This window comes from Ambystoma mexicanum, chromosome 1q, assembly GCF_040938575.1.
Source record: "Ambystoma mexicanum isolate Mex_15411 chromosome 1q, UKY_AmexF1_1, whole genome shotgun sequence".
Lineage (NCBI taxonomy): Eukaryota > Metazoa > Chordata > Amphibia > Caudata > Ambystomatidae > Ambystoma > Ambystoma mexicanum.
In genome coordinates, this window is record NC_090922.1 from 387,649,857 (window position 1) to 387,669,222 (window position 19,366).

The window sequence follows — 19,366 nt, forward strand, 5'->3', positions numbered from 1 at the left end:
ACCATTGCAGCTCAGCTTGTATCTGTTATTTTCAATTAGCTCCATAAAAATTGCAGGAGCGTTGACGAAATCTGCTGTCTGTGTATACCGCTAGGAGAGAGGCCCTGTTGGCCGGGGCCTCTTCAAGCCAGTGTATGATGGGACTTTCCCTTGCTTCACATCATGGTTTATGGGTTAAAACATGGCAGGCACTGTGAGCACATGTGCCCTCTCCATCCCGGCCCCAATGGACATCAAACCCCATGCTCTCCCTGCACTTTGGACCTCTGGTTTGATCCCAGGACTATGGAGGATTAGGAATATGCAATTTGGACGTCTGTACTACTCCCAATGTAAGTTTACTCACAAAAATCTTAAATGTAGGTTTCCCCCAGGCATCGGCAGCTCTTCCCGACACACCCTGTATAGACCAGAATTCCATAATGGCTGCCATAATACTTATAAACTTAGGCTGACCCCTGCGCCTTGGTCTGACCCACAGAAATATGATCCCTACAACCAAAATCCGACCTTCAACACTTGGGGACCCACAGGTGCAGATCCTCAACACAAGTGTCACCCGTGGGCGGGGGGAAACCAGCCTATGGGATCCAGCCAGCTCACTCTGTTATTATCGGTTGTTGGAGCAGTTAAGGCTGGCAGTTGGAGGATTGTGGAACTTGTTGCAAGGACTGTCGAGGAGTGGGGCTGGTATAGGCAAGAGAGGGAGTACGAGACTGGGGATGAGAATCTGGAGGAAACGGTCACATGAGGATGTGGTGAAGACGACGGAACTGTGATTAGGGAGTGACCTGTGACAGTATGGGAGTTCTGTACTTTCATGAGGCACCCCAACTGCGCTTTTCTTTTATTCTTTCAGGACTTGTGACCGATTTTTGTCCCTTGGGTTTATGTTCTCATGTAATTGGTATAAAGTAACTGACAAAAACACTAATACCTCCTTACATGCTTTGCGGTGCTCTGTTCCTTTTTTTCTGTGATTATTGCGCAGCACATTTCCTGTTTCAAAGTAGACCAAATTACAGAGCTTGTAAAGTTTTTAAATCCTAAAATTCCATCCACAGGCTTGAATAATTTTCCTGCGTCACTCTATGAAAAGGGGATGTGTAGATTTTCAGCAGCTGATGTTTATGATTTTTATGGACTTAGAAATGTGTGTTTTAAAGAATCTGAAATTAGTTTTTTAGGAAATTTGCCTCATTTATGCTTGCGGTGTTCGCAATAATTACTTATACAATACAATTATATTATAATTGCTTTTGATTTTCAGATGGAGGAGTTTTTTAATCCAGACTATACAGAAGTGGACCGTGTTCTAGAAGTGTCATTTTGTGAAGATAATGATACAGGAGAGGTAGGAGATGAGCAAAATGCTTTCCTTTTAAATTCCTGGCTTGCTCATTTCCCATAAAACAAATGTGTGCTAATGGCTTTTTCATTATTGAACTTATCTGGGCTATTAGAAACCATACTTCAAATCGAAGTGCACAGGATGGATGATTCAGTATTTGAGAATTGACTCTCAATTCCAATGTAAAAACGAAATTGTTAAAACTGCTGTATATATTCAAATTTCTCTAGGAGGAAGGTATCTTATACAGTCATGTACACAATTCTTTCTGATTATGGCTTTGCCTCAAGAGTCCGGGTCAGACCTTGATTCCACCCTCATAACTCAGCATAAATTCTCCCACGATCCCCATATGTTCACACGTTTCTGGGGGCAACCCCTTCACTTGTATACCCTTTGTGCCAGAGGCAATGATCCACCCCTTCTGTCCTAGTTGTCACTGCAGCGATACTGTATTTGTATTTTATTGAATTAATATAGCACTTTCTAAGTGCTTTACAAAAATAAAGAACAGAACATAAATGTGTAAGATACATTTTGTGATCAGTTAGGCAGACAGTGAGATTGAAAAAGTGGAAAGAAAGACGAAGATCGGAGAGCAGGAAGAAGCTTGTTCCAATATGTAAGTGCAAGCAGATCAAAAGGAGCTGTTTCTGGATTGAGCACAAAGAGTGATGGGGACCACTAAAAGGAATTGTAATTGTTGAAAAAGGAATTGTAGGAGAGTTGGATGAAATCAGAGAAGAAAGATAAGTGCAAGCCATCCCATGGAAGCATTTAAACAGAATACAAAGGAATTGGTAAAGTAGACCAGACTCAAAGGTGAGCCAACGAAGTGAAAAAGCAGGGACAATTGCCACCATTTCTATTTTTAGAATCAGGCTACTGGGATTTAGCTAATCTGCCTGGGATTGCTACCTAGTCCTGAATCTCAGCTGCCTTAGTTATTTAGTTTGCAGGGCGATATGAAAATCTTATGCTGCAATGTAGATTCGAAAATTGTATAGTAGCTAGATCTTGCACCATTGCTTCAAAGATTTGGTGTAGCGCGCACCGTTCTGAAGGTGGGCTGGCTTCATCAATGATTCCCTCAGCGATTCATGGACTGGATGTTTATTGAAGCATTAGGTGGCAGAGAGTACTGGTTTGTGCTGGCTGATTGGCTGGTCCAAATGTGTTTTCCCAGTGCCACAATGCTAATTTGAGTTTGATTTCTGAGCTTCTGCAGCAACTTTGGGTACACCATCCGGTTTCTGTAAATAATAAATACTAAGATTCCTTGCCCCGACGGGATATACAGCAACAATTTGCAAAAGATATACCTCCATCCTAGCGCCAGTGCTGACTAACCTTTAAAATACTTTCAGAGCAACAGGCTGCATAATGAGTAAGATGGATATTTTCAACTTAACTCTCAGCCCTACAGATTGGCCACCTTTACGCCTTAAAAATAAGCTAATACTCTATATAAATAAAAACTGAGTAAAAATACAAAGAACAAAAAATGGGAAACAGATTTGTAGAACCTTGTGCCCCTGAGTTCACCAACACAGAGACATAGATTTGTTTGGACACAGTAGTACACATAGTACGCAAGTAGAAACTACTGTTATCACTGCTTAATCGAAAGAAGTAAACCCATTTATTTTAATGTGAATTAATACCTAGGTGCAAAATAATGACTTGTTTTTCCAGTTAAAACCTATTTTTACTCGCTTATAAAATACTCCTTCTGTGAATTGGACTCGCTAAAAATCATTTCACTCCCTACTAAAAAATAGGGAGTACAATACTCCCACTTCCAAATGTTATCTGGACCAGTCATAACAGTCATCCTAAAAATGGGGAAAGACCCCCAACTCAGCCTCTCATATAGACCAATCATGCTAATAAATATGAAAGCTAAAATGTACCTCAGAATTCTGCCAACTAGGAAAGAAACACTCCTCCCCATTTTAATTAAACCAGATCAATCTGGGCTCATCAAACAGTGGAATGCGTTCAATAATATACAGAGGATTCTACACATGGTAGATAAATCATGAAAGTACACACTCCCCACTCTACTCTACAGTGAACTCTAAATGCTGAGAAGTAAGCTGGGCCTTCTTGTTCAAAACCCTGCAGAAAATAGCACTCATTCCAAGTATAAAAGGAAGATTTCCAGTCTCGCTGCGCCGACACAAAGAACAATACACACTGCTAGATTTGCAGATTTATTATGGTTTGAAACAGCCTGACAGGTGTTTCGAGCAGTCCTTGTTCTTCATCTGAGGCTGGTACGTTTTAAAAAAGAATTTGTTTTTTTTAGATTAAACAATGGTGTTAAGAGTTTACACAAATCAAATTGTGTATCATTTTTTATATGGTAACAAAAATAGGGGGAAGTAGGGAAGGTAGAGGGTTTGCATAGCGACGCAAACGGTTGTCCATTGGATAAGCAACATTAATGTATATGTTAAAGTCCATAGGGGGCGGGCGACATAACACCCAATTGCATGTGTGATTTTCCCAACATTGCATCACATTACAACATTACAAGTAGCATTAATGCATATGCGAGAGAATTCATGGCAAATCCAAATGAGTACATATGGGTTATAGATAGCGTCAATTTGGAGCAATGGAGATGCCAAGTGAATCAGGAATTAATTCAGTTGTTGCATCCCGAGAAAAAAGAAAGATATGGGGAAAGGTGGAGGGGTAGGAAACAGAGCAACAAAATTAACGTTAGAACACCTTGTGGAGAAGTTAAGTTCAGAAAACATGTTAGGTGGAGTTTCTTAGAACAGCATATACCTTGTTATTGGAGGGGGTACTCGTGTCAATAGTCTTACATCTGGATGAATGAGCTGCAATAGTACAATGGTGGCATTAGCGAACTGGCTAATATAATACCCATGGTTTGCTAAAGTTAAAAGTCGTGATGCGCTGATAGCGCATTCAGAATTAGGTCCATGACAGGTTATAGTATATAAATTCAAGCATACCTCATATGTCAAATTCGTCGCTGTTGCAGCATTCTCTTGTTTAAGAGTTGGGTGTGCGTGTTGGTGATGTTCATAGGAGAATATAGCAATAGAGTGGATGTGCACGATGCGAGATCCCGATGGGTCAGGGGAGAAAAAAAGGGTAAATTGAAGGAATCAGTTATGAATCTTGCAGACATCTGCCGTGTTGCTGCCTCTAGCGCTGGTAATTGCAAGAAGCGGCTGCGTTTCGGCAGCCGTCCTAGGGGCCGTAGAAAAGTGGCTTACCTGGGTGGTCTGCTTCATGAATAGCTGGTCTCCACACACGCGTGGGCACAAATTAACTTGTTAGTTATGCCGTGTGTGCTTCGGAGGAGCCTAAACCCGAGTAGCTTCGGATTGTGGTACCGCCATCTTGGAGTGGACTGTCAACTAATGTGAAGTATAGGAGGTACACACACCAAGGTTATGTCCTGTCTTGGTTACAAAGAGCACTCGACGAACAGCGCTGAAAATTTAAATGAGGGTGTATGTAAAAACCGAATTGGAGAAAAAGAAAGGGCTTCCCTTATATTAAATTTGTCCTGATGTTCGACCGGGTAGAATGGTCATTCCTATTTCAGATACTGAGGAAAATGGGTATGGGCTTCTTCTACTCCCGTGGGTCTGATTACGGGGAACAAAGCCAAGAGGCAGCTGATGCGTTCAATAGATTAACCAACATGTTCCTCCTGAAATCAGCTATGCCCAACCTCTTAGAGAGGTCGAATATAAAAAGTAGTATCCACTGCCAACAGCCAAAACTCGATCAGGGGGATGGAGACATGCCCCCTCAACTAACAGACCCCGGGGCAATCGAATTGCCCCGACCAGTATGTCCACAATATGATGGTTTGTACTGGTTTCTGTTCATAATTTGGGACTAGTAAAGCCAATGGTCACTTTACATGCCATGGGAGACCAGTTTTCTGGCCTTCCAATTTGTCTCACTCCTTCTAGGCCTTTTTCCCCCTGCACTCCTTTCGATGTTAGTCCACCTCCTTTGTCTCTTCCTCTGTCCTCCCCACTACTACTTCCCCCACACTACTGCCTCCTCCACACTGCTTATCCCCCCTTGCACCTTCTTCTCATCCACACTACGTTCCACTCACTTCACATTCTCTACTTACTCTAGTCTCCTTACCACACTTGGCACACTAACAAAGCATACCGCAATACAGCTTGAACTCAGTAGCTAATATGTCACATTCTTCCCAAATCGCCTCCACAATCCAACATTCTTTCCTTCCTTCCTTCTGCTGTTCTCGTGGTTCACCTCTGACCTCACCCGAACAACCCACAAGATCCTGCTTCACATCCTCCTCTTTATGTCCCCACTTTCCTCCTGCCGTTGGTTGTCTTTCGCTGTCCAATCTGTTCCTAGTTTTCCCATCAGGGTTGTGACATAATCCGCAAAATCATGAATTAGTGGGCTAAGCCCTGCCCCTTTTCTCCACGGGGCCCACTGAGGATGAATGGTGTTGTCTCGAGGTATTAAATCCCGCTGTTCTGTTAGGGGCTGGTTCCTGTGCACCCCTTGTGTAGGTATAGTCCATTCGGGCCCCACTGCAATATTGTTAAGTCTCTGGTGGTCTAGCGTAGGAACCCGTGGCTGTGGTGCGTTGCCTCACTTTGGAGAGCGCTGAGCTGCTTCTCTGGTTGCCCTGCGCTGGAGAACACAGTGAAACGTCTCGCTACCACACTAGAGGGTGCTGTACAGCTTCATTCACTGCTGGTGCTGGAGAACCTTGTGCAGCTGTGCTCATGGCTGAGCAGAATCTTGCTCCGCCAGTCTCTCTTGCTCCCTCTGCATTGAATTGGCAGTACTGTTGACTGCTGAAGGGTTGCTTTGTTTTTGGTTCTACATGCCTTGGTTTCTCAAGTTCATTGACTCTACAAGAAAAAGATGCCTGGCCAGCCTTTTGAACAGGCATTATGGTGTCAGACAAATGGGTACTGCATAACAGCATGCTGGCACAAGGGGAAGGATAAGAACTGGGACACTCAACTGCCACTGCCTTCCTAACAGGATGGACGGACTGGCTCTGGATTACTCCCTCATAAGCCTCTCAACCCCACTTAGAGGGGTTCCCATCCCTTTTTGACAAGACCAGGGTGTACTGGCGTTGTCGCAGACAACCACTCTTGCTTCTGACTCACCTGGCTCTCCTTCGCCGATTGCACCTCCCACCCCAGGAATGAATCTTGTGATCCCTGAACCTTCCTGAGGCATTGGTCGACTACTGGAACATCTCTGCCTAGTAGGCAACTTGTGCATAAATATCATTGGCAACAGTGCTTCATTTGTGGGGGTGTTTGCCAGGGCTCAGCCACAGGATTATTTCTGAGCTCCACTACTTATTTTCTCAGACTAATTCTGGTTATAATGATGTATTTTGCCAGCTTTATCATTAAATCTAATTCAGCAGTTGTCACACAAGCAACACCAGTGTGCATTGGCCACCTTATCTTCCCCCTGTGTCGCTGCACCTTTATTTATGAACATAATGACCCACGTAGGCAGCAGACTGGTAGTTATCCATTTTCATTCATAATAATGAGTTGGAATGTGACATTGCTGGGTGACTGCTGGCCACACCCACACACTTCTCCAGTCCCACTGCATAACATTGGAGCTCCTCCAATACTGCAATATGCAGCAATACAACACTACAGCATTAATGCGGGTTGGCAACAAGAGGACAGACACCAGCCAGCAGCACCAAAACAGTGGAAAGACCAGGGAAAAGCCACTGCCTAAGTGGAGGGCCTTTCATGAATGTCAACCTATACACAAAGGTTTTCCTGCAATGTTTGACAGATAAGTCTAAAGGTGTAGTAATGATTTTTCCTGCATTTGTCAATTGATTAAACTTTGTAGGAAAGCAGGTTTGCTTGTTTTTCTGAGGATAGATGGTCAACTTGTTCCAATTGCCACCTATACAATCCAAGCAAAATGTTAACCATGATGATGTGTTTAAAGAAGCACTTAAAAATTTGCCTTAAAATAGTATGTTATGTTATTTTATGTTTGACATCTGTAAATTGCACATCTGCCATGGATAGTGCATCCATCACCCAAAATAGCCAGTAGCAGTTGCAGCATTAACCCTTAATATGCAGGCACTTTGGGGGAACAATCATGGGTGTTGGCAGCAGTGGGCCGGGAGTTGCCCCGCCCGATGTGTCCCAGGTGTGTGAGAAAATATTTGGGCCCTGGCACTTATTTTTCTTTAACAAATTAAGCACTGATTGGCACTGTGACTTGGAGTTGGGTGCTAAGTGGGACAGCTGCTTGGGGGTATAGATCTCTGTGGATACATATGATCTGTGTGTACTCTTGTAAGTGTGGTTTATCTACTGCATTCATGTCAGGCCGGACAGTGGTTGTCATACTCCCAGAGTCCAGAATTATTTCTTCCATCCATTTTGGTTATTTTTCTGTCTCTAATGGAAGGGTTTGGCCTATATAGAGAAGATGTCATCTGCCAGGCGGAAGCCTGCTGAATCGACACTCCCTCCCAAATCACAGAAGCCAATTGGAGGACCTATCTCCATTGGCACGGTTTCTTGATATTTAATACACAAGGGCTGCCCCAACTCTGGAAGAGACTGGGGAAAAGTATAAAGAAAACAATGAAATTGTCCCTCCAGGATTGATTCACATAAATACATCAATTCAAAACATTCAATTGGGATGATGCAAGTGTTTAATGCAACACTCCAAGTATCATATAGTGATGTCAAAGTCATCACTTACAAAATAATTCAAGAAAAATATTAATTCAGTGAATTTGAAAAGAAACATTTCTCCAGCATGGGGACTACCATGGATTCACAAGCTCATGAATATTCCCCGTTGTTAGGCTGGGAATCCGCAGTAAAAGGAAAAAAGTTTCACTTTCACTTAAAAATGGTATTTCTCCTTTAAACCAATCACTGTCCTCTCTGTCATACTGCCCCATCCAATGACAGTCCTATCTCTAAGCCTCTCCTCTGGCAGCCATCTTCAGATTTGTACCGCATGTTTCAGTGTTGGGAGTCCTCGAGTTTGCTATGCAAGCTATTTGTAGATTGTTCTGTGTTTTTGATGTAAAACGTTGTATTTTTGTTTTAAAGAAGCCCGTATGCTCTTTGCTTCTCTTGCCAAAAGCAGGGACCCGTTGTCGGTGAAGTTCTGCGTCCCTACTTCACACCCTCTGACCATGACGGAGGAGAAGGAGGAAAGGACCCCTCACCAAATGCAGGCTACGGAATGTGTTTGTGGAGGACAAGCACCTGCAATGCCTCTACTGTCTGCACCCGGACCACAAGGAAGTGGAGTGCAAAATATGCCTCAGGTTCTCCAAGAAGACGACGGACAGCCACAGTAGACTGGCGGCGTGACTTATTGCCATGGCCTCTGACCCATGCTACCAGCACAGCCATGCCTCACCCAGGACCAGCCGGTCCAGGGAGCGGTCTTCTAAGTCCTTTGAGGGTGCCTCATCCGTGGGGGCCCAAGATAAGGCCAAGAGCCGCAGGTCTGAGTCCACTGGGTTTGCTGTGGAAGCGGGTCACAAGGTGGATAAGGCGCAATCGACATCACCTTCTGCGTCCATTGCCAGCCGGCAATCGAGCTCTTCCTTGAAGAGGAAATCATCTAACCTGTGAGAAATCTGAGAAGGCGCGGATGGAGGATAAGAAGGCCAAACAGTCCAAGCAGGCTCTAGCCCTCGTTGGTGACGTTGACTGCTACGGCCACGACAGTTAAGTGCGCTGATCCTGCGAAGGTAGCCCCCGCTGCTCAGAAGGTGTCCCTAGCCCCCAGACGGAACACCACTGCAGTGACTTTGGCAATGTCTGCTGGCACGCCAGATGGGGGGGGGAAACTGGCTCAGGCCCCAGTTCAAGACCCTCCGGGCGAGGGGGACCAGATGGAAGGTGAGAAGGCGAGGTGGGGGGGAAAGGAGGCCCTGAAGCAGCCCCCACAGGCTGTCTGTCGCCCAAGCCATGGAGGTCTCGTCCACGGACGACGAAGACCAGGAGTCCTTACACACGGTCCACAAGGACGTTGAAGAAGAAGACAGAGGCGACGAGGGCTCGGGCCTGGTTTTCATATTCTGCCTTCTCAGCCGAGGGACATTTCCTTGGATATTCTGTTGACCCTCCACACCTTGGTGTCAGAGATCCAGATGGGGTTGCCTCTGGCACCTGGGGTACCCCAGGTTCCCGATCAGCCTCTGGCAAAGAAGAGGAAGCGTCATCAGACGCCCCTATTTCAGCCTACGCCACCACATTGGGTCCCTTCTCCTCCATCAGACCCAGACACTGGTACAGGGATGGACACAGCCATGACAATGACAGATGACTAAGATATCATCGCGGTTAGCTAATCTCCACATTTGGGTAGGGTGTACCCACCGGATGAGGCGGGATCATTCCACTCCATGATCTCCAGAGCCTGCAAGCTATTCCAGCTAGTGCTCGAGGAGACCACGAAGGAGGGCTTCTTGCACCAGAGGCGCAAGGCCAAGAGGATGACGGCCATGGTGGTGCCCCTTCTGGATGACGTTTGGGAAGAGGGGCCTGGCCCTCAAGTAGGCCCCTTGCACGGCTCCAGCAAAACTGGATAGGTTGGAGAAGAAATATTGGAAGCCGGACTCCGCTTCCAAGTGCCTGAGGTCGCAGCCATCGCCGTATTCTGTGGTATTGGCGGCCTCCTCGTCTTTGGTCCCTCTGGACAGCGGGGGGAAGAGGATGGACGCCATGGGGAAGAAGCTGATTTACACTGCAGCGTCCACTGTCAAGGCAGCACTGTCAAGGCAGCCAACGCACTGGCGATCCTAGCCAGGTACGACGGGGAGTTGTGGTACAAGCTGGGGCCTATTCAGTTCCTCCCCGATAATAAGAAGATGGAGGCAATCGCTCTCTTCCAGGAAGGTGAGATAGTATCTGATCACGCCATCAAAGTGGCATTGGACGTCGCCTACACAGGGTCCGGGAAAATGGGGAACAGAGTCTGCCTTAGTCGCCAAGGCTGGATGAAGGCTGCAAATTTCCACCAGGAGGTCGAAGCAAAGGTGCTGGACATGCCCTTTGACGGAGAGAACCTATTTGGGAAAGTCATCGACAACTACCTCCAGGCCATCAAAGCGGATACTGAGATGGCCCGTTCCCTGGGCACCCTCCAGCAGCACCCCTCTTCTTTTCGCTCCTCCAGGGGAAAGTCGAGCAGCTTTTCGTACCGTCAGCCTTCCAGATCCACAACTCAGGAAGACCACAGAGGCTGTTCCCAGGCCTACGGTAGCGGAGGACAGCGCTGCTGTCGTTCGCAGGACTCCAGCGCCGGGGCAAGTCTGTACTGGCCGGGATGTCAGACCCCCCACTTGTGCACCCTGGTGGGAGGCCGGCTGACGAGGTTCGTCAGCGAGTGGAGAAAGATCACCACCAACAGATGGTTGCTGGATGCTCTCGCCCAAGGACACACCAGAGTTTCAAAGCAGGTGTCCATGGATCCCTCCAGTTATTCGCCAAGAGCAGCAAACCCCCCAGCTCCTGGAAAAGATACGTGCCATGCTCCGAAAAGTGGCGATAGAGCTAGTTCCCCAGCGACTCGGGGGCTCTGGAGTCTATTCCTGATACTTTCTGGTCAGAAAGAAGACATGGGGCTGAAAGGCCATCCTAGACCTACGATGTCTGGAAAAAATGCCTGAAGCCCCAGAAATTCCAGATGGTCATGTTGCAACACGTGCTCGGCCAACTGGAAAGAGGAGACCTTAACATTGTTGGACCTGGAGGACTCCTACTTCCATGTCCCCATTCACATGAAACATCGAAAGTCTATAGGTTTCGTGGTGCATGGACACCACTACCAGTTCAAGGCCCCAACGTTCAGCTTGAAGTCAGCCCCCAGAGTGTTCACAAAGTGCCTGGCACCATGGCAGCCCATCTACATCTATACACATATACCCGTACCTGGACGACTGGCTTATTCACGCCCGCTCGCAGGAGCTGGCTGTAGGACACGCAGAGGCTACTAACATACCTGGGATTCTCTGTCAACTATCCAAAGTCCTGCCAAATGGCATCACAGAACGTGCGGTTCCTAGGCGCCAGACTCAATACGATGTATTGCCTGGCGCCGCCCTGGGCGGAGTGGATAGCAGCCATTGTGGGTAAGGTGCAGTGGTTGTCGTCGGTTGGCCATCAAGTCGTTACTGGGCATGATGTCGTCCTGCATCAACCTTGTCCGGCTCTGCAGGTTGCAAATGTGACCCCTTGAGAATTCCTGGGCGCCCGCTGGATACAGGTGTCCGGAAGCTTGCAGGACAAAGTATCTCAACGAGTTCGGCCGGGCAATAGTATGGTGGGGCGTTCGCTCCAACATCTGTCACACCCATGGAGTATCACACAACTCCTTTCTCGCCACAGAAGCCAGATGCAATTGACCCTCTCCACCTTAGTTGGCACGTGCCCTGATTGTGAGATATACAGGCACCACGAGGAAGAAAGGGGGAAAGAGGGTTAGGAAGAGGTTGTGAATAGGTAGGGGGTGTTAGGCTAACCGGAAAAGGAACATGAGAAGAGAGACATAACATGCATACATATCCTGTTATCACTAATTCCTACTTGCATCTATTGTACAGCTAACACCCTTCTTAATTAGGTTCTAGCCTTACTCCTGTCTTCCTAACCAACCCTGAATCAGCAACAAACAAAAGCACATTGAACGTTATGCATTGCCCTATATAACGTGCAGCTACATACAGTGGATGAAACATGAAACACAAGCAACAACAGAAATCTTGATACCATGTGGTATTCTTCTGGAACATGTATCCACACCCTCCTCTAGAAGCCAACAAGCAGCAACAGCGGCAGGGACTCCCGCACCCTCTTAGCCGCTTTGATTTCCCCTCCGATCATGCACCCTGTTGGTGGATGGTTGGCAGGGGATTGGCCCTAGTGGCAAGAGATAACCTCTGACGTCTGGGCCCTGCCATTGATTTGGTGGGGTTATTGTTTGCCCTTTCTAAAAAGACCACTGGACAAACCTGCCACTCCCCTAATCCAACTGGGACACGAGCTCCAGGAAGAACTGAGAGCCCTGTTGTCGAAGGGTGCCGTGGAAGAGGCACCTTTCGATCAGAGAGGATTGGGCTGGTATTCCTGGTATTTCCTGGGTCCCAAGAAGGGAGGAGTTCTCCCTCCCATTCTGTACCGCAGGCCTCTAAACAAGTACCTGAGAAAGACAAATGCAGGATGGTGACGTTGAGAGAAATTCTCCACACTCTGGAATTTCAGGACTGGCTGGTATTGATAGACCATCAGGATGCTTATTTCCATGTGCCGATACATCAAAAGCACAAGAAGTTCCTAAGGTTCCTCAAAGGAGACAAGCACTTTCAGTTAAAAATGCTTCCCTTTTGGTTGACCTCTGCTCCAAGGGTCTTTACCAAGCTCAAGACAGAAGTCACAGCTCACCTCAGGAGATCTGGGGTCCATGTATTCCCGTACCTGGATGACTGGCTGAACTGGGGGGGGGGGGGAGTCGACAGGGCAGGTTTCATCTTATCTGGAGTACACCTGCCTACTACTGCACAGCCTGGGCATCTCCCTCAACTTGAACACCAATTCAGCGGCTCCAGTTCATTGGAGCAGTCCTAGATACTCGGGCAGGGAAGGCTTTTCCTCATGAGGAGAGTCAGCAACATAGCCCAGATGGTGCACTTGTTTCAGAACCACATCACCCTTCCAGCAGCTTCCGTCCTCTGCCCTTTGGGTCTCATGGCCTCCTGTATGTTCCTAGTGCCAGAGGCCAGGGTGTGCGTGAGATCCCTTCAGTGGCTCCTGAGGGACCAGTGGTTTCAGTATCTGGGGGCACTCACGGATCACTTCTCAAAGTCCAGCAAGGTAGTCCACGGCTGGTGGAACACGTGCAGCAGTCTCTCGGCGGGGGAACCCTTCTGGCATCCTTAGCCTCAGGCTCAAGTGGTCACGGATGCATCGCTGAAGGGCGGAGGCGCCCACTGCAAGGATTTGTAGGTGAGCAACCTCTCGTCTCCATTAGAAGCCAGGTGGTACATCAATTGGCTGGAGTTGCGGGCCATCAGGTTAGCCCTGAGGGCTTTTGAGGGAATCATGTCCTCTTCCTGACAGACAACACGGTGGCCAGGCACTACCTCAACAAGTAGAGTGGAGTGCACTGCCGCCCCCTCTGCTGTGGTTCTGGTTAGGGGAGAACCAAATCTCGGTCTCGGCAGTTCATCTGGCTGAGACGGAGAACACCTTGGCGGAGTCTCACACGAGTGGGAAGTGTGCTAGTAAGTCCTAGAGGAAGTCTTTGCTCTCTTTGGTACCCCGGCAGTGGATCTGTTTGCCACGGAGTCCAACAGGAACTGTGAACATTTTTGCTTGGGGGAATTTGCAGTGAACGGCGCACTGGGGGCGTGTTTCGCATGGATTGTGTCCTCCAACATATGCCACATCTTTGACATGTAATGTCCACAGCTGTGCTGCTTCGGAAATTGTTCGCCAGACGGCGTCCTGTGTCGGGTCAATGTCCCGCGAAGGCCTTGTTGAGGGCGATGCCACCAGATGTTATAAATAGGACGCACGGCGCCCGTAGCCTCAGTTCTGTTTTTTCTGCAAACGTGTTTGCTTCGAGAACTCGGCGCACCATGTGTATTCTTCGTGAATGTCTTTTTCATCTACCCCTCCGACTCTGCTGTCTGGCTTTAAGACTTGCCGGGACTGTAAGTCAAAAATGTCAATTAAGGACCTGCACCGCATTTGTTTGTGGTGTCTGGGCGAGAGTCATGACACCAACGACTGTTCAAAATGACAGTCACTGACTGCTAAGGACTTGTGGGAGCGTAAGGGGAAGTTACAGGTAGGTCTGGGTACTAAACCCAGTGAATCCTGAAAGTCTGCAAAAGGGATGTTCACTGACTATTCGAGGGGTGCCTCTCCTAGTCGGAAGGAGTCCTGGGGATCTCGATCCCAGAGTGGGTCCTCGGCACTCCCCGATGCGGCATCACCTGTCGCCTTCCCCGTCCTCGTCGGATGATGGTGCCGCGAGGAAAGTGGCTTGTTCCACTAAGTCCTCGACTCCGGAGGGATGGGAGGCCTTCAGGGAGCAGATGCTAGCGATTTTCCAATCCCAGGGCACACTTCCGTCCTCGCCTTTGGAAGAAGCCGGCAGGGAACGGTCTCGGTCCGATGCTAGCGCGCCTTCGGGCCCGGGTCCTTGGCGCGCTCCTCATTGGGAATCGTCGAAGTTCCGGTCGGACATAGTTCAGGTTGATCACCAGAGACGTGCTAGATCCAGGTCTCGGTCTTTGTCCCCGGCAAAACCGCAGAAATCTGGTAAGGGCTTGGGGTCGGCATCGACTCAGTCGGGGCCGTGTCCGTCGGATACAGAGGTCGATGCTTTGCCTTTGCACCAGCCCTCTGCAGCGTTGTTGTCGTCGAAGCCGGCGGTGCCCTCGACGCCTTTGGAGCCTTTTGGCCGGAATTTGCTGATGGAGGTCCCTGGTACTGTGGATCCTCCAAGGAATGCAAAATCCAAGTCTTTGAAGCCTGTTAAGGATTCCAAACCCACTTCTGTCCCTGGGCAGGAGTTCTTTCTTACTCTGGATGATATTTATGAGGATGAGGAGAGGTCAGATTTGGAATTTGACCCTGTTCAGCCTGATGTGGCTCCTGTTTTTTCTGGGGACTGTCAGTTGGAAGAGTTACGTCAATCACTCCATGATGCCAGTGGCTTACATACATCCCCTGAGGTGGAGTTTGGCAGGCCTGAGCCTGGGGCTGATGCGGAGTCTTCTTATAGGAGATTGATGGATAGGGTTACTGAGTATCTTGGTTGGTCTAGTCCTTCGAAGCATTTGTTCAGGACAGCTTGACTGATATTTTGGATCAAGGTCCGTCCACTGACCCAGTGTTGCCTTTTCATTTGACTTTACAAAAAAGGGTGGCAGCTGCTTGGCAGACCCCAGAGTCTCTTCCGGCGGTTAACAAGTCTAGTAGCGACCCAAGAGTTTGGTGGTTCAGGCGGCTACGGCCACCTCGAGGCAGGAGGCATACCCTACCATCCCTCCTGATAGGGACGACAAGCGATTTGATGGTTCGGCACGCAAAGTGTTTTCTGCAGGGAGTATGACGCTGAAGTCAGCCAACTCCATTTGCGCCTTGGCAAGATTTTCTCACACACTGTGGAATTGCGTCTTTCTAGCGGCTGAGCATATTCCAGAGGGGGAAGAAAGGGATGGGTTCCTTGCTCTTGTGCAGGATGGCAAGGATGCCATGTGTGAATCCCCTCAGTCTGGTTTGGACACGGCCGGCAGTGTTAGCCGGTCCATGGCTACGAGCACCGTTATACGCAGGTTTTCGTGGTTGTGGAAGTCGGGTTTTGCTCCAGATGTAGAGGCACGTCTTCTGAACATGCCCTTTGATGGCTCCATTTGTTTGGCAGCAAGGCTGACTAGAGTCTTGAGAGGGTGCAGACCTCGAAAGCTGCCGCTAAGTCTTTGAGTGCAGCAGCAACCTCTGCCTTTTCATCCTAGGGGACAGCAGTGGCGGGGAGGTTCCTTTCGTTACCCTCTTTTGGTAGGACGAGAGGAGCCGCCAATCAAAGGGCTCAACGTAGAAGTACCCATGGTGGTCGGGGAAATAGAGGTGCCAAAGCCACTCAAGCAGCAGCCTCTTTGCCTTCAAGCGCTGCAACAGCTGCTCCAAAACAACTGAGACCATGTTCCATTGGTCGGGGGCAGACTGTCTCAGCATCTCGAAGAAACGCAAGCTATTACTTCAGATGCGTGGGTTCTGGAGACAATAGCCCACGGCTACTGCCTACCCTTCCTACAGTGGCCTCACGACAATCTACCGGGGAGTCTCTCTTCTGAAGCTATAGAAGTAGTGCCTGTAGTGGAGAGGGACAAGGGATGGAATTCCCCATGTTTTTTGATTCCAAAGAAAGACTGGGGACTGAGACCCATCTTGGACTTGCGTTGTTTTAACAAGTTCCTCCGGAAGGACAAGTTCAAGACGGTTACTCTTTCTCAGGTCCTTCAGGCCCTTCGACTTAAAGATTCGTTGGTGTCTCTGGACCTACAGGATGCTTACTTTCTCCAGCATGGGGTCTGGCATGGATTCACATGCTCATGAATATTCCCCTTCATACTGCCCCCAGCCAATGACTGCCCTCTCCCTAAGCCCCGCCCCTGGCAGCCATCCTCAGATTGTTACCGCACGTTCAAGTGTTGGGAGTCCTTGTGCTATAGCTCTTGAGCTTTTACTGCGTTTTGCGTTTTTGTCAAGGAGTTTTATCTCATTTTTTCGGTCAATCGAGCCTCAAGCTCCACCGTTTCTACTTTCGATCAACGGGGACCCGTTTCGGAATTTTCTACGCCCCTCAAGGGCAAAGTTTTCGTCGAGTTATACTTCTTGGAAGATTCCAGAAGATCTGAGGACTACCTCATGGACATGGCCCAGGACAAGGAAAGCTCGACACCCGGATCCAAGCTGTTCAGGAACTCCCCTGGATGCGGATTACAGAATGTTTTCAAGGAGGACGAGCATTTGAGATGTCTCTACTGCCTTCACGAAGACAAGACGCATGTGGAAAAGGACTTGATTCACCCGGTGAAGGCCTCTATTGAGGGAGTCGCAGCGGTCCTGGTGAAGCCTGTGGGGGCGACTTCGGGGCCCAGAGTTTCCCTGCCACCACAGAGAGAATCCTCTTTTTAGCCCATCGATTAATCCCCCGTGAAGACCCCGGTGGAAAAGGAGTGGGGGGGGGGCGGAGGCCGTCACGGACAAGGATACAGCCTCCGGATACAGCCTCTGAGGAGGAGCTGGTTGAAGTCATGCAGGGCCTCAACAAGAGGTCAGAGGAGGCTCCACAGGGGGAACCCAGAGGAGGCAGACTAAGAGAGCGACTGTGGCGCCGACGAGACTCCCGTGGAGGAGGAGTATCCATCGTGCCCGTCGCAGCCGGTGCCCGAGCCTCAGGACAATTCGGTGGGCATTTTGATGGCAATCCAATCCTTATGCACAGAGATAAGGACGAGATTGCCCCTCACCCCAACAGACGAACCAACAGAGCCGGGCCCGTCGGGAAGCCCTCTGAACAAGCAGAGGAGAGTTCATCCTCCCCTGCCTTTCCAGCCCTCGCGGCCCGCTCAGCCTTCACCTCCTTCCCCTGTCCCGGGGGATGACACAGGAACGGATACGGCCACGACGCAGACGGATGACAACGGTGGTGACGATGGGATGGGCCTTCAAGCACCACTTCCTCGGACCTCCCCGCCCGACGAAATTGGCTCCTTCCACGCCATGATTGCCAGGGCATCCAAGCTTTTTCAGCTCTGCCCTGAGGAACAGAAGAAGGAAGGTTTCAGCGGCGCGAGGCCAAGAGCAAGACGGTCCTCGCGGTACCATTGATTGATGACATCTGGGAGGAGGGGCTTGCTCTCCTGAAGAACCCGTCCACGACACCTGCCAAGAGGGATCGTTACGAGAAGAAGTACCCAGTCCCCGATTCCGCTCCTTTGTGCCTTAGGGCACAGCCGTCCCCGGATTCGGTCGTCTCGGCGGCGGCCAAGCAGAAAGCAACGGGGGCGTCATACTCAACTTCGACCTCCCCACCTGACGGCGAGGGAAAGAAGCGGAACGCCATGGGACGAGTCTTCCCGTCTGCAGTGACGACAATTAAGGCGGGAGTTTTGGACATGCCCTTCGACGGGAACAACCTGTTTGGAAAAACAGTGGATGAGTCACTTCAGGCCATCAAGACCGACACGGAGACGACTCATGCCTTGGGAGTGTTGCAGCAACGATGGCCGCCCTTTCGGAAAGCCAGAGGCAGACAGGGCGCCTCCAAGGGATCCGGTGGCGGCTCCTTGACATACCGCCAGGAGGCCTACAGAGGACGCGGCAAGTCAGGAGGATCTCGTCGCCAAGGTGGCCCAGGTGGCAAGGCCACTTCCAAGCAGGACTGAACCAGCCGTAGCGTCGGGCCCCCCACCTGAGCACCCCGGTGGGAGGCTGGCTGGCGAAGTTAGTCAGCGTGTGGGAGTCCATCTCCACCGACCGTTGGGTGCTGGAAGCCCTGGCCCAAGGGCACACTCTCGAATTTCTAAAGAAGTGCCCCAGCATTCCTCCCGTGGACAGGAAGGAAAATCATGTCCCTCAACTGCTGTTGGAGGTAAGAGCGATGCTCACGAAAGGTGCCATCAAGCTCGTCCCCAGGAGGCTCTGGGGCTCCGGAGTGTACTCAAGGTACTTCCTCGTCAGAAAGAAGACAGGCGGTTGGCGCCCCATCCTGGTCCCCATCCTGGACCTGCGTTGGTTAAACAAATACATCAAGGCGCAGAAATTCAGGATGGTCACCCTCCAGCACGTGCTGGGACAGCTGGAGGAGGGCGACTTCCTATCGTCGTTGGACCTGGAGGATGCTTACGTCCATATCCCCATTCTAAAAGGACACCGAAGGTTTCTCAGATTCGTAGTCCAGGGGCGACACTACCAATTCAAGGCCCTGCCATTCGGGCTGAAGTCGGCACCCAGGGTGTTTACCAAGTGCCTCGCACCAGTGGCGGCGCGGCTGCGCCTGCGGGGGATCCACGTCTACCCCTACCTGGACGATTGGCTCATCCGTGCAAGGACAAGAGAATTCACCGTTGAACACACAGCGGAGACCGTGCAACTTCTCACGGACCTGGGATTCTCCATCAACTACTCGAAATCCCACCTGGTCCCGTCGCAGGTCGCACTGTTTCTGGAAGCCAAGCTCGATACAGTGGCGCTATTGGACTCGCAGTCGGAGGAAAGGACGAAGGACATCTTGGGCAAGGTGCAGCGCCTGCTGGCCACGGACGTGGCCAGGGTGAAATCCATCAAGTCCTTGCTCAGAATGATGTCCTTATGCATCTACCTGGTGCGCCTGTGCAGGCTACGGATGCGTCCTCTACACGAGTTCCTCGACGCCCATTGGATACAAGCTACGGGCAGCTTCGAAGAC

At 49.7% G+C, this 19,366-nt stretch overlaps 1 protein-coding gene across 8 annotated transcripts in view; it reads left to right on the forward strand.

Annotated features, from left to right (window-relative positions):
- The window catches only part of CHD9 (chromodomain helicase DNA binding protein 9), a 3,201,601-nt gene that overhangs the window by 864,878 nt on the left and 2,317,357 nt on the right, over positions 1-19,366 (forward strand). For all 8 annotated transcript variants that reach the window (XM_069639531.1, XM_069639523.1, XM_069639522.1 and 5 more), the window contains one exon: positions 1,271-1,354. In XM_069639531.1, coding sequence (XP_069495632.1) covers positions 1,271-1,354 — 84 coding nt within the window. The remainder of the gene's footprint in view (positions 1-1,270; positions 1,355-19,366) is intronic.